We start from the raw sequence: 23,886 nt of genomic DNA on the forward strand, positions 1-23,886 counted from the left end.
ATGCAACTTAATCTTTATTTTATTATATTACCAGAATTATTTGCATTATAAGTTGACCAGGTAAAGCCATCATTGAGAATACTATGACTAAGATTAGTTGTGGAGGTGAATATGATCTTATCAATGATCAGATTGCTGTTTTTTTTATGTTGTACTAATGTTAAGATCGTTATGAATGCTAGGAATATTCTGAAGATGAAGACACTCGAATCAAAGCTGATCTTGTACACTACTAGTTTGATCATACTCCACCTAGGAAAGATGAATCTAAACACCATAGATCGGGTTGTAGTTAACTTGAAGCTATGAACATCACTTGGCTCAAACTCAGTTCAATTATGTACAAAACAACAATTAATTCTGCAAAAAAAATACCTAGGGAAAGCAAACTTTACTATGTCATCAGATCTCATCAAGCAATGCTATTTGTATCATGAAATGATTGTATAGTATCCTACAATAACACAAGCATTAATGCTTAAACTGATTACATTCTGGATCATCAAGAAGCAATCTTAACATTGCCATATAGCTTCTTACTCTTTGTAGCAATTTAGTCAAACAAACTGGAATCAGACACTCAAGCCACATCCCACATCATCATCATCAGTGGGTGTTCCTGCTCTAGACTTATTAAAGTCAAAAGTAGGGTCCACCATTCACTAAGGTCAGAGGAAGTGTGTGGACCTCCAACACTCTCAAATCTTCTTCTCCTGCTATCATCATGGCTCCCACTCTAAGGCAGCATCAAAATGGAGGCATCATTTCCCCCATTAGGAGTCTCTTCTTGTCCTCCCCAAGCTTTAGGTGACCACATGGCCACAAGTCAATTCAATAAAGGGCAAGCTTTGGTCCTTCAAAAGCAGTGGTCATCATCTTCTTTTGGATTGGGTCATGGCATTGTGTGGTTCCTCATGAAACCAGTGTAGGCCATATTCTTTTAGAAGGTGGACTCCACATGCAACAAACACAGGCCAAGTATTACCAGGAGTCAAACCTATCACTGGAAAAGAAGATCCCATTATTCTTGAACTGCACACTTAAGATGAAGAGAATACATCCATCTTTCCCAGTAACTCCAGATGATGACTTATTCTGCAACCAAATTGGTAGATATGAAGTGATGTTCCTTAACAAGAATAAAAGCACAGAGGATTGGCATCAAAAGAAGCTGTGATTCATTTGGATATGGCATATTCTCTTGCAGAGAATGATATTTTAATGTCCAAAGAAACTGTGATTCATTTGGATATGGCTTATTCTTTTACCAAATTGGAAAAAAGAGAATCCTTTTGTAGGTATTTGTGTCAGAACCTGGATGGAAATCAAGAACAACAGCCTTTTCAAACTTCCTTTTTTCTGATGGAATGGCTACTCCAAAATGCACTTTTTAACAACTCACAAGCTCTGTTTTATGTCACTTTGTTTAATTTTGAGTCTCAAATGTTCCATTACCAGTACTAATAGCTGGCACATAAGTTTTTATATTATATGATCAGTTCTACACCAGCACAGCAGTATGAATTAATAGTGTTCCTAATTTAATTGATGTATTGTCCTTCAATTCAGAAACTACTTAACAGTCTTCCCAATTTCCTGGTTTAGATGCAGGAGATATACTTTACATTTTTATGCTTAAGCAATTAAGAGAAGAAGATCTACAACTTCATATTTATTAGATAATGGTGGCTCACCCCATGACCAAGTTTGTAAACAATGCTGCCTATTGTCATCTTCTTGTTGTTTATATAATGCTGCACCAAGGCAGGTCAAAGCCATGTATTTGACAGCTGGCTTTATCTTATTATCTTCCAATGTCACCTCAAGGTACAACAAAGGGGAGACACACTACAATGGCTATAAAGGTCATATATGAGGTGAGAGAAACAGAGAAAGAAAACAACTGGCAACTTGGAGTTAGAACATGGAGGGAGCCTTCTGGAGGAGTTCCCAATGTTCTTTTGTGTGTGTGTGTGTGTTTGTCATGGAAAACAGCATCTCAATCTGTAGAGCTCCAACTCCTGGTTGGTCCTTTCCATGTTCTCCACCTCGTGGGTTAAGTGTTGTCTTGTCTTGGAGTGGGGTGAAGGTTGTGCAGCTCATCACTTGCTCCTGCATCGAGGTTGCTTCCTGTGGGGCTCTCATGTCCTCTCCATTCGGATCTATGGACTGCCCACTTGCCCTTTGTTTTGGTGGCTGTCCTTCTCCTTTTGTTTGTTCTCTTCTTTGGGTCTTGGAAAATGCAAATTCTTATCTATCTTTAAGTTCAAGTGCCTAAATGTTTCACCTTTTGTTTGTTCTCTTCTTTGGGTCTTGGAAAATGCAAATTCTTATGTATCTTAAGTTCAAGTACCTAAATGTTTATGTTCATGTCTATGATTTTTTTCACATATCAATGCAAAACTATAAATTTTGCATGCCTGTAGTGTAGATAAAAATAAGATCTCAGGCACAATAGTTGGTGAGATTGTTCTTTCAAGTTACAGAAATAATCTCTCTGTTTGAAGGCTATTCAAACTTTCATAAAGGGCCTATGTTGATGCTAAAATAAAGTAAAACAAAGTGTGGATCAAATAACAATCGAAGTGCTAAACATCCATTCCAAAATGGCAAAATCAGCATGGGAGAAGATTAGATGTCAATTGACTCATTGGTTTGTGTTTAGTGTTTGATGGACATCACATCAATTTGACAATCTTTAGCATCCTCTTGTTGGGTCCTCCTAAAACCTATCTAGCAATGAAGAAAGGTAGATTTTGACAGAATTTAGTGCTTCATGGATATCTCATCAAAGTGCTGAAGATTTTGACAGAAGAAGTCTTACCTAATAACTTGGCACATCATTCTGATCATCACTAAACAACCACCTCCCTCACAATGAATGAATTAATCAGCAATCATTGGAGGCAAAGCTAAAAAAATGATAGCTGCATTTTTGGTGGAAATTAGATATTGGAGAGGCAAAAAGATTTCAGGCAAGCATTAGGCACACAAAATCTTGTTATGTTTGAATAGTTTTTTTCCTGTTTTGTTGGCAACTCTGTGAAACAATTAAATGATTTTTTTGAGTACTGCTCGGCTCAATGTTCTACAGCAGAACAAAAGTATCTTCTCAAGTTGGAAATCCTGTTACTTGAAGAACACTTGTATTGAATTAAATCTACTCTGTCAAAGTATTTTATTTCTTGAGCCAATATGATATGTTTGTTCCATCCCAGGTTGATGGACACTGGAACCTGATATCGAATGAGACATGCAACCACTGCAACATCCTTTCAACTTTGTGGCAAAGAAATCTACAAACCTACCTGTTAAACTCTAAGAATTTAGCCAATTATTCACACAATTATCCTAACATGAGGCTTTCGCTTGTTCATCTCCCAGTGCTGTAAACAGGAACTCACAGTAAATCATTTCAAGTGCCATGATGACACATGAATCAGACCATAGAAAAACCACACAAGATTTGCATACATTTTAGATCATAATATGAGAGCTACAAGTTGACCAAATCTCTGCTTTAGATCCACTGGCTCAGAACTGCTGCAAGAAATCTCTGTTTCTAAGCGAAGCATGGCTACAGGCAAAGCTTTTTGAAGGAGCACAAAACATGCCACCACATGTGATCATATCCTTTGTCAACGCCAGCAAAAGCACGGCTTCTCTTTTGGAAGTGTGCGCACCACAGAAAATGTTGAGCCAACAGGCCATGATGTCAGAGAACAGCACATTGCCAAAGCTTGATCATGTGGGTGTTGAAGTCCTGCTCAAGTTTTCTTGGTTCTCTCTCTTTTGTTAGGCCAATACATTAGCGTTTAGCCAAACAAAGGCATCACTGTACTAAGAATCAAAACCTGCTAAAATGTTAAAATCCAATTTTTTTCAGAAATTTATTTTAGGACTCATACCGAAAGAAAAAAAAATCATGATAATTTCATCTAGTGAAAACTTATGATCTCATCAAACGAAACGATACGAGACTTCGAAAGACTCTTGACATAAAGCTATATTTAGTTATATTATGATCGAGGAGTTGGAGGGTTAAAATCTAATAGATAATTCTTTCCATGTCTATGATATTTTCAAAATAGCATGAGATAAATGACAGAACGAAGAATTATATTGTTTTTAATATAGATTTTTAGTTTTTATAAATGTGGTGATTGAAATTTATGATATTCAGATTCATAAATAGATGACACCATCATATCCCACATAAGCATGATGATTGAATCTTATCTCAAAAATTAATATGAGAAAAAAAAAATCGAACTCCTATAAAAAATTCGACATGTGGACTTCCGAGGATGCCTGCTCACTAAATTTGAGTGAAACTCGGACAAATCATCTACTAGATCACCATTATATCAAAATGAAAGATATATCTCTAATAATCTAATTATGAAAAGTCTACTATAATGATTAATCTACTTAGAATTCTCATACCAAGAAAGATATATTATCATAGGATAATGAGACAGACTTTTCTATCCAGTTTTCATCTATATCTGTCCATCTTATCCTTTTCCAATTTCTCTCAAAAGTTTCTTTTTTTTTTTTTGAAGGACCTCAATCTAACCTCATCAGAAACAAGACAACTGAGGGCAGATTCAGCTGTAGTTCTCATGATTACATCTCTCAGGTGGTGACATATCCAGGCAGATGCAGATATGAAATGCACAGTGACAAGCCAACAGCACTAACAAAAGGTCAGAAGAACTGAATCATCTTGTCCCTCACTCACAGTAGTGGAACAAAATAAAAGGTATAATGATACTGTCCATCACTTCCATTCTATTGACAAATGCCATGGCAGCTTCTTGTGAAAAATGTGCACTCTCTTCAGTGTTTGATGAAGTAGGAATATTTGATATGGATGTTCTAAGTTGTTTGGCAATCATAGAGGAGACACATTTCTCAAGTATTATGCTGTATGGGATGCTGACCTCTTCACTGCACACATAATATTTTCATCATCATAATATCTTATTTGCATAAATTTGATTGATCACTCTAAGGAATTATTATACGGTAGAATTAAGTGTTAAAGGTTGTGATTCATTGGCTTATTATAATTTCATTGGATTGATTTTGACTAGTTTTGACCAAAGAATGAAACATGATTAGTGAATAATTTGAAAAACCCATCAACAAAAATAAGAGCTAAAATATAGCATTACTTGTCTTCATCCCAAGTTAGTCATATATTTATTTCAACCCAACGCACAATAATTATAAAGAGTCTAGTAATTTATGGGATGAGACTTTAAACCCTCAACCTATAAATGAGTTGAGTACATTAATTTTTAATATATAATATTCACCAGACTAATTATTTATAAATGTAATCTCATACATTTATTAACATCAATTAATGTGAGAAAGGAAGTGATACTATAGATTTTTGTATGCATAAAAAACATGATGATGATAGTTTTAGATTGAGGACAAGAGAACAAATTATGTGATGGGATAGAGACCATTTGAATATCTACTTGTTTGTCTCCCTCTTGATGTCATCCCTATTTGAATCTAATGTTTGACAAACATATATATATATATATATATATACTCACATGTGTAAGTATATTGCTTAAAGTAATATAGTAATACCCATAGAAGGAATCCAACCATGTGACTCGCTCAAATGCATAAGCAAACGCTGATTGGCTCATCTCATGACAGAACATGTTTGGCGTTGTGTGTGTATAGAATAGCGAGAGAATATTTGTGTCGTGGATTTTGAGCATCTTGAGAATTCTCATTTCCCTGTCCTCCCATTATTACCAATATTTTATGGTAATTTTTTGAAAAACAAAATTTTAGCTTTATATTTTTCTTATATATCGTCCGAAGTTTAAAAAATTCTTACGAATTATCCTTTTATTCTAGAAATAATCATTTTATTCTTGTCAATCATCACCTTCTGTTGCACCTCCTCTCATGTCTTTGCTCATTGGCCATCCTCCTTCGCCTCCTTCATGCTTGACAATCTTGCCTATCGACTCTCACTCGTTCATTGTGGTTGACCGTGGCCCTCGTTAACTGTTTCTCTTAATTCACTTAATTGTTTGTAACTCTGTGGGCTAGCAAATGATATTGATCGCATACCCTTCTCTAGTTGCTTATGCCGAATTGATAAACAACACTAGCTGTCCCCGCCCACTCTCCTTGCTTGTGCCTTCACGTGTGAGTTGGCAGTCACGTCGCCCACCTGTGCCTTTGTGTTTGGGCTAGCAACATTGATTACCCCCTCCTCTCTCCTCTCGCATATGTCTCAGTGTATGGGTTAGCCCCACCAACTACCCCCCCTCCTTTTCCCTAATTGCTTGCACCTCCACACAAGAGCTATGATCAATTACGACGAGAATCGATGAGCTAAGCGTTTAAGATGAACGAATGCATGACTAGGGTTGGGACGAGACGAAATTTTTTAAAAATTATGAGGTCAAAATAATCTTTCACATAATCAGCAAAAAATTTTCAAATTTGAAACATTATAAAAAAAATCTATTTTTTTTTCAAAAATTCACCCATATTTCATTCATAATTATCATTTTTATTAGATATATAATTTATCAAATAATTTCAACTCTTATGTACCTAATAAAAATGTAGAACCAATGTCAAAAGAGATCCAATTAGGAACAATTGATCTAATTAAGCGCAATAAAAATTTATTTAAAATGGGTAATGTTTTTTCTATTTTGTGAAAAAACCAAAGAATATAAAACAGTTTGAAAAGACATTTCATGGTTGTATTTTCCAAAAAATAATAAATGAATAAAATTAACGAGTTAACCTATTTCAACCCTGATTAAATAATACTAATTATTTACACTCAAATAAGCATCCAAAATAACCTCCGCAAATCCATGTCATTTTTTCTGGATGAAGGTTGTTTTGGTAATTAGACAGAGGGAGCTAATGATTCCGTTACCATTAAGTCAAAGTGCCGTTATCCGACCTTCTTTGGGAACTACAGAAGCATACTAACGACAGCGTAACGCCGGCAGCCACTTCGGAGAACTCCCCCGATTTATATGTTCCGTATCCCTTCCTTCGTATATTCGCTGTTCTTCCTCTCTCTCTCTCTCTCTCTCTTCTCGCCTATTCCCTCGATCTCTACTCCAATAGCCCACAAAACCCTTCCTTTTCTTCTATATTCTGTTGATGAATCTATTCATTCCTCGTATTCGATCGAAAGGCGCTGTTTTTCTTGACGATATTGGAGTCATTTTGGTGGAGATTTGGCGTTCCTACGGCGATCCCGGGGTTCCTCAGTGCTCCGACCTTGTGATTTGACTCCGGTTGGCGATTCCAGGGTTTGGGCTCCTAGGCGGTTGCGTCGGCGGCGGCGGGGATGCCGGCGAGGATGATGCGGTGGCGGCCATGGCCGCCGCTGTCGTCGAAGAAGTTTCAGGTGCGGCTGGTGGTGAGGAGGGTTGAAGGGGTGAGAGCTGGGGATGAGGCGGCGGCTGTTGCGGAACTGAGGAACGTGGCTGTGGAGGTGAGGTGGAAGGGCCCGAAAGTGGCGCTGAGCTCGCTGAGGAGGACGGTGAAGAGGAACCGGACGAGGGAGGAGGAGGTTGGCGATGGGGGTGTGGTAGAGTGGAATGAGGAATTTGAGACCGTCTGTACCCTGACCGCGCACAAGGACAGCGGGTTCCATCCGTGGGAGATCGCGTTTAACGTGTTCAATGTGAGTCCAAATCGGCTCCTTGCAGCGCTAATACCCTTGTTCTTTTCTCATCATTCTGTTGTCTGATTCCCTTCATCTACTGTTGTTTTCTTGCACGGTAATCTCGACAAATTGGTGCTGTTCAGGTTTTCTTTACTTGGGTTGTGGGTTTCCTTCTCGCTGATTCCTTGTTTCTGGGTTACGATTATTAGGCGATCCTTGTTGAAATCAATGCCGGTTTCCAAGACTTTGTTAGGGTTTTCACATGTGCTGATCAAGAAACCACTTTGAATTTTATTTGAGGAATTTTAGTGGATATTTAGTTTGTTTATTGTGCTTCTTCCCTGCTTGTGCTGAAATATTGGAAGCTATTCCTATTCTTTTATGTGGGAATTGAGGTCGGTTATATGTGTCTTTGTTTCACCCATCCTCTTCGCCGCATCCGCACATCTTTGGAATATCCAATACTGGTTTTTTTTCTTTTCTTTTTTTTTTGCATTTCCTTTTTTTCTTCGAACGGGGAAACTTTTTTTAATTATTTTCATTCAAAAACTATCTTGTTCGGTTTAAATATTTCTTTTTCTAATTAAGAAGTATTAATTTCTTACTAGCTATTTAGAAGCCTGATGAATCTTTTTGATTAGTTGTGTTTTTTAAAGTTCATCTTTTTTTGGATATCTATTGGTATCTTACAGCTGGATATTGGTGGTTGCAGTTGTCAAAAAAAGTCAACTCCCTCTATTTGATTAACCTATGGTTTGGCCTAATTGGTGTCGATATCCACCACTAGCTTGTACTACCTATTTGCTCTTGGGTTCATTTTGGAATGATAATTTAGGTTTTTATCCTATTCATATTGCTTCTTGTAATTTATTGAGTTTATAGATTGCTTTTGGTGAGAATATGCTTTCTTAATATAAAGAACTTTTTCTTGTAAAGATGAAGGATTTTTTTGTCTGGCCAAGCATGTAATCATGAAAGGAAGATCATTGGAAATAATCCCTAACTTTATGATGGTAAGCATGAAGATGTGCTGCAATAAATCGGTGATGAGCAGTGCTAATAATTGAATTTGTAATTTTAAATTCAAACCTTTATAACCTAGCAGATATAACTCCATCGTATTAACCCCTAAAAGGTAATAAGTTATCTTACCTTCAGTGCACTGCTTCATTATTTCCAATTTGGAAGGGAGATGTGCAGCTATTTACTTGTTGGCATATGTGTCACTTTTCAACATGTTACTGTAGTTTCTCTCTTCTACTGTGTGTCTTTGAGATAGTTTTCTTTTTGGGAAGTCTGTTTTTGTTGGAGGTTCAGTTGAATTTTATCTGGATAATTTAAATGACTTCCTTCTGTTCTAGGGCTTGCACCATGGTACCAAGAACAAGGAATCGGTTCTTGGAATGGGTTCATTGAACATAGCTGAATTGACTTCCACTGCTGAACAAGAGATTGAGCTCAACCTTCCTTTGTCACTTCCTGGTGCCACTGACTCTCATGCTTCACTCCATGTATGTAACAAACATTTTAGATTTTGAAGCTTGATGATGTAAGATATGCGATATTAGGTGATTGTCATGTGGTGCATTATGTCTGAGACTATTTCTACTTAGCTCGGATAATAACAGTGCTGGTTGTTTCTTTTATTTTATTCGCTGAGAGATGTTGGGAAATGATGGAGCATTTGGTTATTTGATTCAAGTTCCACTTTCATGACACATCTTCCTTCCCATGCCCATGCCCATGCCCACCTAAATTCCTCTTGCCCTTATCCTTTCCCCCTGCATTTTCTCTTGTGTTCTCTATGTTTATCGTTTAACCTCACTAGAAGAATTTCTATAAAGTTTGAGAATGTGACATGCTGTTCATTTTGCAGCTGGCTCTCAGTATATTGGAATTGAGAAGTTCCCAAGATTCTTCTGATATGGTACAGAGGCCATTGTCACCTCCCTCTGGAGATGTTCTTCCTTCTGAGAAAGATGAGCTGTCTGCACTTAAAGCTGGATTGAGAAAGGTGAAAATTTTGACAGAGCTTGTGTCCACTCGGAAGTCTAAAAAGACATGTCAAGATGATGATCGTAGCGAGGGGAAGTGCTCTGCTAGGAGTGACGATGCAGAATACATCTATCCATTTGATACAGACTCCCCTGATGATGATCTCGATGAGGTAGACGATAGCAAAGAGGATACTAATGTTAGGAAGTCATTCAGTTATGGTACATTAGCATCTGTTAACAATATTGGCTATGAGATGATAGATGGAGTTTACGAGGATTGGGTCTACTACAATCATCGAAGATCAGATGTAGGTTGTTCACATATGGAGGATACAGTTTTATCTGTTCCTGAACTTTCTGTGTCAAAAAGGAGTATCCTTCCTTGGAAAAAGAGAAAGTTGAGTTTTAAATCTCCTAAGCCCAAAGGAGAACCATTGCTAAAGAAAGCCTATGAAGAGGGAGGCGATGACATTGACTATGACCGACGGCTGCTGAGTTCCTCTGATGAATCTCTCTTTGCAGGCGTAAGCTTCTCGTTGACTTATATTGCCAGTTTATCTTCCATAAATATCTGTAGCTTGATTGATCGAATTGTTGATTCTTCTCTTTGATTCTAGTATAGGTTGATCTTTCTACCAGTTCTATTTGAATAAACTTTTCATGCTTACCATACTATTTACTTTCATTAAGTGTTGATCTTTCTTTTCCTGGTTCAGTGATCCGTCCACAAATTGTCTCACAATCACAATTGACTATTAGAATTTCCCGAGTGTGGGAAAGGTCATTGAATGTTATGTTGATTGTTTGCTGACTAACCTATTTGGAAGGGAAATTAAGGATGTTTACATGATTTGCTTGCAGGGGCACAAAGGGGACCATGATGGCGCTGTGAACCGATCATCAGTGTCTGATTTTGGAGATGACTACTTTGTCGTAGGCAACTGGGAATCAAAGGAGCTAGTGAACCGTGATGGGCACATGAAGCTTGTCACTCAAGTCTTCTTTGCATCCATTGATCAGCGGAGCGAGCGAGCCTCTGGTGAGAGTGCATGCACGGCTCTTGTTGCTGTCATTGCTGACTGGTTTCAGAGGTACCAGGACATGATGCCTGTCAAATCCCAGTTTGATGACCTCATCCGAGAAGGCTCTCTTGAGTGGAGAAACCTTTGTGAGAACCAGGCATATCGAGAACGTTTCCCTGACAAGCACTTTGACCTTGAGACAGTTATTCAAGCTAAGATTCGACCAATTTCTGTTGTTCCAAGGAAATCTTTCGTTGGATTCTTTCATCCTGAGGGCACTGACAGCAACAGTGGCCTTGACTTCTTACATGGAGCTATGTCCTTTGACAGCATCTGGGATGAGATCAGCCGGATTGGGTCAGAGCACCCAGGTGATGGAAGGCCTCAGCTATATATTGTAAGTTGGAATGACCACTTCTTTGTCCTCAAGGTTGAACATGATGCTTACTATATAATAGACACACTTGGTGAGCGGCTCTACGAGGGGTGCCAGCAGGCGTACGTCCTAAAGTTTGACGATAGCACATCCATTCATAAGGTTCCTAGTGAGAGCAAGGCTGTCGACGGTGAGGCCACGGCAGCAGGAAATGGGGTTGCCGAGAGCTTTCATCAGGAAAAGGGAAACATTGCCGTAGAGGGGGATCTTGTGTGCAGGGGGAAGGAGTCATGTAAGGAGTACATCAAGAGCTTCTTAGCAGCGATTCCAATCAGGGAACTGCAAGATGATATCAAGAAAGGACGGATGTCTTCGACTCCCTTGCATCACCGCCTTCAGATTGAGTTCCATTACACGGAATCGTCCAATGAGCTCAGTTTAGCTACACTATCCTCAGCAGCAGATGCTGTTCCTGACTTGTCATGGCCAGTCGAACCGGCAGGAGCGATTGCACCAGTACCTGCAGTTCTGGTTGTCTAGAATTTATGACATGAGGGCTGGTTGTCCTTTTCACTGTTCTTGTCGTGTCTCAGTATTAGGTAAATCCGCTTATCTGAGTTCGATGGGTGAAGACAAATAGAAAGCCCGTCTCCGTTTCTTTTTTCTCTAATCTCTACTAACTATGGGGACTATGTTGTGTCTGCTTCCAGCCCTATTCTGTGGAGATGCTTGACTTGTATGTAATTAGGCTGACAATATGCCAACTGTAGCAACAAGCACCTAATGAATGGTAATAATTCAACTATCTTTCAGCTTCCATAGATTGCTGATGGTTTGGGAGAGCAGGTTCCTGATTTTGGTAGCCCATATGCTGTCTCTCTTTTATTGATGAAGTTTTGCAAAAGTACAAATATGATGAAGTTTTTATCCTTTTATCGATGGAGTTTTGCAAGAGTACTAATGTGTTTTGTGATTTCAAATTTTCTCATGGTGTCGTGTCTCTCTCTCTTTTTTCCTTCTTCCAAATATTTATCTTCAAGATATAGCTGATTCAACTGCTGGTATTATATTTCTCTTCAAGCTTTTATTCTTATTTTTTTATATAGTCCATCACAAATAATCAGGATATTACGGTTATGTTATCTTTCTCGACTGTCATATTTGGATTTTATCATTTGATTTCTTTTCATTTCCTCTTCCAGTTAGGCACATCCCTTGATAATAATTCATTTATTTAGCCATACTCTAGTCAATGCCATACTCTTAATCATGAGCTTGAAATCTAAGCTGGGTAGAGGAAATGAGAGTTTGGTGTTTCACCACCATTTTGGATGATGAGAGTTTGAGACTATACTCTTTGAGCTCATTATACCATCACAGTGCTTGTCAGTATATATTTTTTACTTTGGCTTGGCTGTTGATTTCTTCTCTATGATGTTGAGTTTAGAAATCATTACGACCAGTCTGTGTGAATGTATATATGAGGATACTAACATAAGAGTATACAAGGGTAAATATGCTATTTGCAGACTCGCGAGGATGGATGTGCAAAAGGACAGAAATGATCTCGCCGACTTAAGTCACGACTCCGATTGAGACACACACACACACCTGTCGACGACCTCGATTTGCGCCACGCTGTGCACCGCCGGCCTATCGCGGCTTAAGTCCACGAAAGTGGAACGACCTTTTTCCCGCGGTGGATTTAATGGCAGCCATCGATGCCACGTGGCAGAACTGCAGACAAAAAGACTGCCGCCAATTACCGGCGTTAGCGCTGCTCAACGGCCCTCGACGTCAATTTTTTCACATCCCGCCAATCACATCAAGCCACGTGTTTCGTCTCATCATAGTGAAGTCACCGGATCCCTCCGTGCTTAGGATCCGCCGTAAGAAAAGCCTTTCCCGATCCTCCATTCGTCATTTCTAGCGGGGCCCATTCCGAGGTTCACGTAATATTAACCAACGTGGTGGTTTAGTGGGCAAACTGGGAACGGGATCGCACAGGAGATCCGGAGCCGATAGTTCCGGACGCGAACGCGAATGCTCAAATCCAGCGCTGGATTCACTTTTGAGTTCCGCCGGTTGGTTTCGGAGAGAGGAGAAGAGTGTGTGTCTGCCGTTAACTATCTATGCCCTTTCTTTATCCGCGTAGTTATTTATTCTGTTTTCTCGTCACTTGGTTTCGGACAAATTCGTTGGCGCATCCGAGAGCGGGAAGTCGAGGAAGACCGAGAGCGAAGGCGAGCGATGGCGGTGGAGGAGGAGGAGGTCGGGGGTGCGAGCGCGAAGAAGGGCTCGCCGCCATCGAAGGAGGCGGAGGTCGTCTCTGTCGAGCTGCCCGCGCCAGCCGGATGGAAGAAGAAGGTCCGATTCTGGAGAATTTCTCCTAGTTCTCATCTTACTTCGTTCATACAAGCTTCCTCGTGCCCTAATTTCCTGTCCTTTATTTTCGATTGTGACGGCGAACGTAGATTTTGGTTACTCTGTGCCGATAAGTTCTGGTCTGCAATCTAGGGTTTCAGTGCTTTCTAGTTGGTTTCTGATGTTGCGTCGAGGAGAACGGGAGAAGTAAGGGTTTGGAATGGGGCACGGTCTTGGAATGGCACTTGGTCTGGAGAATGGTGAATTTAGTGGTTTCCTTTGCTTCCTTTTTTGATAATTTTGATCTTTTCTTGCTTGCTCTGATAGGTTAAGTGTATTGGTTTCAGCTAAGCCTAGGGTTCGGAACACAGTTGTTTCCCAAGTGGTGGTTTGTGTCTGGATGATAGTGCGGTCGAAGTATGAATGGATATGTTTAGCTAATCTGTGTCAAAAATTCTACTTGTAGAAATAAGACCTTGTGGCTTCCTGTTACTGCCAGGAACGTGGATGATGGTGAGTTCCTGACTACAACAGAGTCCTTTCTTTATTAAAAAGAATAAATCAGTAGCTCTGAAATAGTTGGTTATCATGCATATCTGGGGTAATTATATATTACTCCCCGTAGTTAACGATGATTAGTATCCCAGTCCCTATACTTTAAAAAGTAGCACTGAGATCCCTATGCTTGTGAAAGTGAAACATTTAACCTCAATTCTCCTCACGTTATTAATTTCGTCGACCGAAGACACTAATAGGAAGGATAAAAAAATAATTTTACTATCTTTTAAATTATTAATTTCATATAAACTTTTCCTCCCCTTCTCTTTCGAACATGCTCGCTCGCCACCCCTCTATTGATCCTGCTCGCTCGTTGTACTCGCTAGCTCGTCGGAGACGATCGCCCGCTACACCTGCTCTCTCGTCGCACCTGCTCGCCCATCGCATTTGGTTCTGTACGTGAGAGCATGTTGATCCACTGGTGCTGTACATGATTCACTACATGGGGCTGAAGCTGTGGCTATGCTTCCGAGACTATGACTGCAACTGGAACTTGCAAAAGTTTTGGGGCTTCGCTAGCGATGCATCTCCGGCCGTATCTTCGGCACCGTCGACTTCATCTTCAGCAACTCCGCCATCGACTTCCACGATTGTCTCATCTTCATCCTCCCCCGCCAGCTCAGCCCCGAGCACGACGAGTCCAACATCAGTCCACCGGCTTCGTGTTCGACCACTGCACCATCAACGGGAGCGACGAGTACCTCGTGCTCTACTTCTCGAAGTCCGCGGTCCACCACACGTACCTCGGGTAACTATGGAAGGAGTACTTGAGGATGGTGTTCATCAACTGCAACTTGGCGGAGATCGTGAGGTCGGAGGGCTGGTTGCCATGGACTGGTGACTTCACGCTGCAGATGCTGTTCTACGGAGAGTTCGAAAGCTTTGGTCCCGGAGCTAATGCGATCGCAAGAGTGCCATGGAGCATTTAGGAGCCTACTTCGTGGAGAACTTTATACGGGGGGTGATTAATGGATACCCTTTGATCTATAGAACAACATTTGTCGTCTTCTGTTGCGATTTGAGCTGGAATATTATTCTAATACACTATGATATGCACAATAAAGTCCATAGAACTGTAGGTTTCCATGGTATGTTCTGAGATGCTACGGAGCTGGTCTAGTGGGAGCTCCACCATTGTTGCTTGCCATGTGCTAACCTAAGTGGCAGTAACAAAGACTGACTCATTCACACCATTATATATTTTTTTTGGTAAGTACATTCACACCATTATAGAAAACGACTAAACAAATAAGATGGACGTGCATGTGCTGTTCTTCTGCTGCCCTTCTCAAGGCCCCCGATCCTTCACCATCAGCTTATCTACTAGTGCATAGTCCATGCACTTCCTTTGTTGGATCTCCACATCTACCAGCTCCCAACACACAATGATCACTTGCAGCAAAGTGCGGTCAGTGGGTGGAAGAAGAAGACACCACAACCCGCAAGGAGAAAACCAGAAGGAATGACATGCCAGAAGGAATTATGCACTCGGAGTATAATTGGCCGTGCACGGTGACGATGTTAGACTCGTTGTGCTCGGGGTTGAGCTAGTGAGGGAGGACGAAGATGAGGCAGTTGTGGAAGATGGTGGCGGAGTTACCGAAGATGAAGTCGACGATGCTGGAGATGCATCACTGGGGAAGCCCCAAAGCTTCTACAAGTTTCAGTTGCAGTCATAGTCCCAGAAGCACAGCCACAGCTTTAGCCCTAGGTAGTGAATCACATACAACACCGAGGGATCAGCATGCTCTCACATATAGAACTAGGTGCGGCGGGTGAGCAGGTTGGAAAAAGGAGGGGGAGGAGAAGTTCATATGAAATTATATAAAATTAATAATTTAAAAGATAGTAAAATTACTTTTTTATTCTTTCCATTCGTGTCCTCTGTCAACAAAATTAATGACTTGAAGAGAATTGGGGTTAAATGTTTCACTTTCGCAAGTGTAGGGATCCCAATACTACTTTTTAAAGTATAGGAATCGGTATGCTAATCATAGCTAACTACAGGGAGTAATATGTAATTATCCCTGCATATCTTGTCCCTGGGGATCTTTTTCTTATGTCTGAGGTGCTTTTGATGCAAGTTATAGTTGTATGCAAACAACTTTCTAAGACGTTATATTTGTAAGCACTCGTTAAATATTTTTCCTTGTGTATATTATTTTCTCACTTGAAAAGATTTAATGGTCATTCAAGGCTAAAGTTGTTTAGATTATAGTGTTTGCTTTGGAGAGTAGGTGATAAGAGTTTACAATTAGATCTTTGTTTAAAATGCAATGGAATTTCGAGAAGGATTCAAGATTTATTAGTGTCTTCAACATGAATTTCAGAAATGGTAATTCCATCAATGCATCATTTGGGAGGATCAGTGTATCCCATCTTCCTCCTACAAGGAGAGTCCTGCTTTGGTGATTTGGACCCTAGTCACCAGGCTACAGAGGAGCAACCTTATCATGTTACAATGCCCTAAAGGTGCTTGAAGTCACTAATTTCTTTGATGTCATTTTTGTGTGTAATTGGATGCAAGGTACTCGAGGAACCAAGGCTTCATTAGGAAGCTTCTGAAACCACCAAAATGCCTAGCAGCAAGTCCACGGTATTTCCATCAGTTCAATCCTGATTGCAGGACTTGATTGATCAATTGGTCTATCACAAACAATTTTGGGTCACTTGAGTTGAGAGAAGAAGATTAATGCTTAAGCAGATCACAGATTAGTCCAGTAGCGCAAACCTTCAGCAACTATATAATATACTATGGTGACCTCTCCTTCCCCAAAAGGAAGCTCACTTGTTGCAAGCTCAAGGGCACAGCTTCTACTAAATAGAAACCTCTCCCTTGGGATTTTACTTGTTCGGGTTTCTTGCGTCTTGCTTCTAGTGGCAAAGTTTTCTTTGACATTTGAAAATAATTTCAGTGATGCCTTACACATTTTGATACTAGACTTTGAAATATGATGCCTTATTTTTGGTGTTTCGTGATAGCATGTCTTTGTTATGTCTATGGGATGAATCATATAATGCATATCTTTTAACAAACTTTTCACTGGTACTTACCTTGCAATACTTCTGTGTGACTTGTTTATAAATATGGTAGCTCTTACTAAGAACAATGATATTGATCTCAGTGGCACTCAATGGTGGGAAATCTATATAACCAACCCCATATATGTTTCGCTTTGTTTTTTGACTTACCTTTTCTTTTTCTTATTCTTTGAATTAGTTTGTCATCATTTCTAAGACAAAATAATATATCATATATCAAGGTTTGCGATTTTGAATCATACTGCCCGGTACCGATCCGCCTATGAACCGGTACGCGAACCACCTGCTATCGGGCGGTCCGCTCGATATAGCAGCCTGGCTGCGACGAGGCTGAGGGAGAACCGTCGAAGAAGGAAGAAGGAGATGACGCTCGAAGAAAAGGGAGAATCGGGAGAACCTTGGCGCGAACTTGTTTCCACGCCCTTTCTTGATCCCGATCTAGTGTCGCCCTCCCTCGACAATCCCGATCTAGGAGGTAACAACGAGGAGAGTTGTAAAGAGGAGGATCTAGAGGCGCGGGGATCACGGGAGGCGGTGGCTAGAGTAGCGGAAGAGGCGGTCTCCTTCATCACCTCATCTGCGACTCTGTGGTCTTCTTTTTCGTCGCGTTCTTCGTTGAAGGTCGGAGACGCCTGCGACCTTCGTCGCGTTCTTCACCAAAGGTCAGAGACGTTTGTGACCTTCGACGTCTTCGTCGCCTTCTTCGTCGAACGTTGCAAATGAGGCGACGAGGAGAAGAGGAGGCGACGTCACCGAGGCTGCATTCGTTTTTTTTAATATTTTTATATTTTTTAATATATATATATATATATATATATATATATATATATATATATATATATATATATATATATATATATAGGCATACCGCTCGGTATGCCTCAGTGATTTAAAAAGCGCAAGGCGCCAAGGTCCAAAAACGCCCGAGGCGCTCGCCCGAGCGAAGCGAGGCGCTAAAATATAAAAATATATAATATAATTAATAAATATAATTATTTAAAATTTTAAATAAAAATATGCTATTAAATTAAGAAAATCTATTAATAGTATTGAAAATTAATCATTTCAAATAAACTTAATATTAACAGTATACTATATACTGAGCCTGCTGACTGAGAAACAAGGAAGTAGCGGCGAGCGGCGAGCAAAGGCAGCGGCAGCAGCGGGAAAGGGAGCGGGAGCGACGAGCAGCGGGAGGCGCGAGCGACGACAGCGACAGCGGGAGCGGCGACAGAGGCAGCATTTGCGAGTAGCGGCAGCGGGAGTAGGAGCGACGAGCAGCGGGAGGCGCGTGCGACGACAGAGGCGGCGTTTGCGAGCAGCGACAGCGGCGAGCGGCGACAGAGGCAGCGTTTGCGAGCAGCGACAGCGGCGAGCGGCGACAGTGACGAGCAGCAAGATCGGGAGTGGCAGTGGCAGCGGGTTAGGGTTGGGTAAGGGTTATATCGGTTTAGTTGGTTCGATTGAACCAACTAACCAACCGAACCAGGACCGAACCAGACCTAAAATCCTGGTTCGGTCGCCTTGGTTTACCCAGGCGCTCGCCCGAAGCGCCCAGCGCCTAGGCTCGGGCGAGCGCCCAGGCGGCGCCTGTTTGAAGCATGCCGCCTTGGAGATTAGCGAGGTGCTCGGGCCTCGCCTCGCCTCGCCCGAGCGCCTTTTTCAATCACTGGTATGCCTTGACGTACCGCTCAGTACAACATACCGTATCGTACCGAGCAAAGCTTGATACACTGGTACAGTACAAAATTTCATATTGTCATATATGTTTATTGGCTTTGGAGCTACATATAGTTTGAGATTCATTTTTTAGCTTTATAGTTATATGTACAGTTCCAACTCTTAGTGGTTGGCAACATGGATCTTTTGCCGTTGTTGAGTTCTTTGGAGTTGTGTATTATATTAAAAAAATGACATATAAATGATGCTTAATGAATAGGTTTTTAAACAAAATATGGGTTTGGTAACGATCGAATTTCAACCGTACTCCTCTCATATCAAACCAAGTCGCAACGAGCAAATTGACCATTAGGCCCTATTTTACCCTTTAAATTCTCCTCTCTCCTGCCTCTTTCACTCTCATTCTCATTCAATTTTTCGTCCTTATAACCTAGAATTTTTTTTGTTCATGTATTGCATGTATATACTTTATGCTCATCTAAATATAATTTATATACCAAGAAATTAGGAAAAAAAACGTAAAATAGGAATTTTTTTTTTAAGGTTTGGATCATTTTTGGCCCTTTTTTTCGATACAGTGTACCATGTGTTTCAGCTATTTTTCAGAATAGGAGTATCTATTGGTACTGACATGCTATGTATCGGTTCGACTAGCAACCGACACGATCGGTCAACGTGAGATGGCATTCCTTGCTTTATAGATCAATTGTACTATACTTCAAATTTGTGCATGTGGCTCTTTTTTATTTTTAAAATATCTTTATGTGAAACTTTAATTGTCACACCAATGAGGACTGACAATGCAAATATTCTATAATATAGAACTTTCCGTGTTGAATGAACTAATCGTGGGTCAACTTTTTTACCTTTTGAATGCAAATCTTTGTGATTTCTATTTGCTTAATTGGTTTATTTGTTATCTCTCTTCACATACAATCTCTTGTTGTTAAGCATATAATTATTCATATAAATCACAAGGATTTACATAGAATTCTTTATTTATATGAATGTTTATATGCTTAACTTTCGATCCAAAAAGAGTTTTTTTTATCTATATGAATCCTTATTTGTCGTCTTGTGATCCTCAAATATAAATTTATTTTCCTGTACATCCCTCATAGTAAATGGATTTTGTACAAATCCTCCTAAAAGAATATGGACATCAATGTTCTCTAAATGAATGCTCTTTTCTCTGCTTTCCTACTCCTATATACACAGAACATAATATATATATTTTCTTTTTTATACATCACTTAGAATTGATATGTTTACATGCATAACCTATGCATTAGATTTATTATTCTTATAAACAGAATATTTTTTTATTATTTTTCGTATACATGTGCACAAAAAAATAGTTTTTAAGAGAAGAAAGAGATTGATGCTATATCCCTTGAACTTTTTTTAAATTTCAAATTACTTTTTTTGTATTGAAAATATCCTGGACTCTTAGCTAGATACATGTTTGTATTTTCTTTCTTTTTGGGGGTTAGCTAAATATTCTCTTAGCTAGAGAATATTTGTATTGTTTGTTAGATCAAACAATGTCCCTACTTCTATCTCCTTCATTTTTCTAACAATTCGAGTCACCAAAGGTCCTTGATTCCAGAAATCTGGGGAAAGTTGTTCATAGGTCCTATTGAGACTTCTTGGCTGATGAATTGCCAACATGGTGATATCCCAACTTTTGCAGATTACCAAATGTGAAGTACAACTTTTGCAGATTGCCAGTTATTGACTTTTGCATGCTTAAGAGAATTGTTCTTTAAATGTTTCAATTTGTTACCTTTTTTGGTGATTTGTCTCATTTCATTTAGACTTGAACCTAGTTCTCATGGTCTACTGTTGTTTGCAAAAAGATTGGTAGTTGGCTCTGCTGTCAAATTAGTTTGCACAGTTACCACAACTGAAAGGCTGAATTACTTTAAGCTGTAGTATCTTTTTGTGTGTGTGTGTGTGTTTTAAGAAGAATATAATTATTACCTTTGTATTAAAAGACTGCATAGAATCAGTATCAGGATTCTCTATATATGCTGTAAGAGAACGTTGACTGAATTGTAAAATTTTTTACTTGGGGGGTTGATCGAGACTTTTTAATGAAATTTGTAAGATGTAATAGCTACAATAAGCTTTTCCTAACATTCTTTACACATGTCCAAGGAGGTTAACTAGACAATTTCTTAACTCTTAAGATGACCAAATTATTCCTTCATGGAATTCTTAAATATACTTCTTTTTTTATTTGTCATTGTTGGAAGTATGCATATCTGTCTTTTTTTAATTCAGGAATTCTTCAAACTTAGGAAAAAGGAACTTCTTTTTAAGTTCTACCTCTTCACAAGGAATTAGATGTTTATGCTTTACAAATACTCATTTTTCTTGTTCAAAAATTGGATTCTCTTTCTTCAATCATAATCTGTACATCTAAGTTCTTCTCTGAAAAGAGTTTCATTTGGTTGTCGTTCTTTTATAGCTTTTTGCAGAGACTCAAGTTACTCCATTGGATTTCGACAAGTAATTGATGATTTTTTATTGTCTTCCTCAGCATGTTGCACTGGCTTTTCTTGTTTGACATCGAATTTACATACCTGTCGCTTTCTATTCCATCAATGCTTCGTCTAATTGTACCTAATAGAATGGTATTTTGGCATTTAAGCTGGTATTATGCAAGCCCATGCCTTGTGAATCCTTTTTGTGGTAGATGTCTTGTAAAAGCATTCTGTGCTGTTTCATCGAAAAATGTGCTTTAGATTGTGGGTAGCATTTAGTTCATCATACTGTTGCCGTAATGGTTTTTACTTAACTCTGGCTTGTGATTTCATATTATGGAAGCTTTTATGGAGTTCTCTTCGTTATCTGAGAACATAATGGTGTCATTTTATATTAAAGTGGGAAAAGGTTATTATATGAACATGTATGCATCATTTGTATGGTGAGTTCATTGAGCGGAATTAAGATCTAGGTATATACAAGCCAGCTTGTCACCTTCATGGGGCTAACATTACCTTTACCTCCTGCTTTCTTTATTAGACTGGGAACAGTTTTTATTTACGGTGTGTTCTTTCTGGGTGGTCAGAGTAGAATGTTCTAACTATTCTTAGAAGGTTTTGGTATTGATGTGGATCTTAACTTTTATTGCAATTAGACAAAATTTTAAAGTGGGTTGGTACTTTTTAGTGAAACAAAAAAAAAGTAGCTTTTTAATGCAAATTTTTATTTTTTACTATCAGGCATGCAAATGCTTTATGGCTTAACATTAGATGATAAATTCCTCTTCTTCAGCTGGTCTATAAGCCACTCAATTTGGTTGTTTTATTAAAATTAACTCTTCTGGCCCTTTGGAGTAAGAAGTTCTACCATTGCTCAAGAATACACAAAAGGTTCATCTACGTAAACTTATCTACGTTTGAAGGTGTCAACGAGCTTAGCTGGTAAAGACTTTGACAGCATAGCAAGGTCCTAGGCTCGAATCCCATCTTTGCCACTTACCCTTTGCCGAAAAAAAAATGAAAAATCTATGTACAAGATTTTCATGCAAGATATGTTCTCTTTAACTCTCGGTACCCATCAGACAATAAAATGTGAATATGTTTTTCCTTTATTTGACTGATGTAGTAACAAGTTTGGATGATTTGTCTATATGAGTGATATGCTAATTTATTAAAGATTTGCTAATGTAAGAGTCTGATTGCTTGCAAAGAGATTGCAACATTATGTGCTGTTGTGGATTTTTTTTTTTCTTTTATCCTGCAGTATTAAAAGCCCATTCTAAAATGGATAACTTTTTCCTTCTCGTACTGGTATAACAACACATCTGGATTTGGATCACTTGCATATTTTCTCTTCCATTATCACAGTAAATTATATTTTTTTGCACTGACAGTTCATGCTGAATGAGGATGGAACTCCAAGAAGGAATGAAATTGTCTTCGTAACACCAACCGGCGAGGAAATAAAAAATAAGAGACGGTTACAGCAATACTTGAAGTCTCATCCTGGAGGCCCCTCTTCGTCTGAATTTGACTGGGGAAGTGGTACTCTCCCTTTCTGTCCATTTGCAAATTACAATTGAACATATATAGCTCCATAACATGCATTTAAATGATTTTTTTTGTGTACATGAATAAAATTTTGTTTTGCTTCATTGAACGGGCTAGTACTCTTACTCAGGTGACACCCCAAGGCGTTCGGCGAGAATCCGAGAGAAAGTCAAGGCAGTAGAGACCCCAGAAAATGAGAAGCCAAGAAAGCGAGAAAGGAAATCAAGCTCAAAGAAAGGGGCAAAGGAGAAGAAAGATGATGGCGATGGGTTGGATGAAACTTCTGGGATGAAGGACGATGTCACCACAGGGGAAGCAGAAGCACCTACCGATGTGGAAATGAAAGAATCTGGTGTTGATGTGAACATGGTCGAGAATGAGGGTGTTGCTGTAGAGGTTGCAGTGAATAGCGATACTGATGGGAAAGCTGTAGATGAGGGTACCGGTGAGCAAGATTCTGTCAAAACCAATGGAAATGCTCAAGAGAAAACCGAGCCTAGTTTGAAGAACGACGATGAAGAAGCAGGACCTGAGATGGAGAAGAACCAAGCAAACGACAAACCAGCGAAAGCCAAGGTATCACCTTCCGCAAGCAATCCTGAAGAGGCATCAGCTGGGAAAGAAATGCAGGATAGAGAGGTTTTATCAGGGAATATCAGCCACAAGGAAGACTCCAGTGCTGTAGTCTCGAAGGATGTTCCTTCGGCGAAATGCAGCGACGGGGAGCATCTGCCCAGTGCCTCTCCGATCAACTCTTGAAACTTATGTTCATCCGTGTTGTCTCATTATGTGTCTTAGTATTTAAGTTGTAGGTGGTAATAAATGGGTAGTAGTTACACTCAATTGAAGAATTTAGTTATGCTAAAACATCCTGTATGTAATACTTGGATGGTTTAGTGGAGGTTTTAGTATGAAATTGTAGCTAGTAGTAAATGGTTAGTTACGCTAATTCAAGTATTGTTAGTCATGACTGCATATCCTGTATGTTACACTGGTTGGTTTAGGCTGTCAACATGTTAGAATGCAGTATAATCTGTTAACACAAAGACTTCACTGTTTGGTTGTTACTCTTTGCAGATAATCTCTACATGTTGTGTATGGGTTGAACTTAAATTACCTATCT

At 39.4% G+C, this 23,886-nt stretch overlaps 2 protein-coding genes across 2 annotated transcripts; both read left to right on the forward strand.

The window, feature by feature from the left end:
- The first annotated feature begins 7,068 nt into the window (after window positions 1-7,068).
- LOC135634735 (uncharacterized) lies at window positions 7,069-11,898 on the forward strand. Its single transcript, XM_065145277.1, has 4 exons — window positions 7,069-7,702; window positions 9,046-9,195; window positions 9,561-10,205; window positions 10,543-11,898. The coding sequence occupies exons 1-4, from the start codon at window positions 7,364-7,366 to the stop codon at window positions 11,617-11,619; spliced, it is 2,211 nt and encodes a 736-aa protein (XP_065001349.1). The 5' UTR covers window positions 7,069-7,363; the 3' UTR covers window positions 11,620-11,898.
- A 1,264-nt stretch (window positions 11,899-13,162) lies between these two features.
- Window positions 13,163-23,809, forward strand: LOC103982266 (methyl-CpG-binding domain-containing protein 11). Its single transcript, XM_009399153.3, has 3 exons — window positions 13,163-13,446; window positions 22,607-22,757; window positions 22,894-23,809. Exons 1-3 carry the CDS (start codon window positions 13,330-13,332, stop codon window positions 23,520-23,522), a joined length of 897 nt encoding a protein of 298 aa, XP_009397428.2. The 5' UTR covers window positions 13,163-13,329; the 3' UTR covers window positions 23,523-23,809.
- The last annotated feature ends 77 nt before the right edge of the window (window positions 23,810-23,886 follow it).

The sequence above is a fragment of the Musa acuminata genome, chromosome BXJ3-4, assembly GCF_036884655.1.
Source record: "Musa acuminata AAA Group cultivar baxijiao chromosome BXJ3-4, Cavendish_Baxijiao_AAA, whole genome shotgun sequence".
Taxonomy (NCBI): Eukaryota; Viridiplantae; Streptophyta; class Magnoliopsida; order Zingiberales; family Musaceae; genus Musa; species Musa acuminata.

What these genes read in the sequence shown, in the direction of transcription:
- LOC135634735 (XM_065145277.1), top strand. Translation starts at nt 7,364, where the DNA reads ATGCCGGCGAGGATGATGCGGTGGCGGCCATGGCCGCCGCTGTCGTCG. An exon ending in TCGCGTTTAACGTGTTCAAT is followed by an intron (nt 7,703 to 9,045) that starts GTGAGTCCAAAT and finishes CTTCTGTTCTAG; the next exon opens with GGCTTGCACCATGGTACCAA. An exon ending in ATGAATCTCTCTTTGCAGGC is followed by an intron (nt 10,206 to 10,542) that starts GTAAGCTTCTCG and finishes ATTTGCTTGCAG; the next exon opens with GGGCACAAAGGGGACCATGA.
- LOC103982266 (XM_009399153.3), top strand. Translation starts at nt 13,330, where the DNA reads ATGGCGGTGGAGGAGGAGGAGGTCGGGGGTGCGAGCGCGAAGAAGGGC. An exon ending in CAGCCGGATGGAAGAAGAAG is followed by an intron (nt 13,447 to 22,606) that starts GTCCGATTCTGG and finishes TTGCACTGACAG; the next exon opens with TTCATGCTGAATGAGGATGG. An exon ending in TGAATTTGACTGGGGAAGTG is followed by an intron (nt 22,758 to 22,893) that starts GTACTCTCCCTT and finishes ACTCTTACTCAG; the next exon opens with GTGACACCCCAAGGCGTTCG.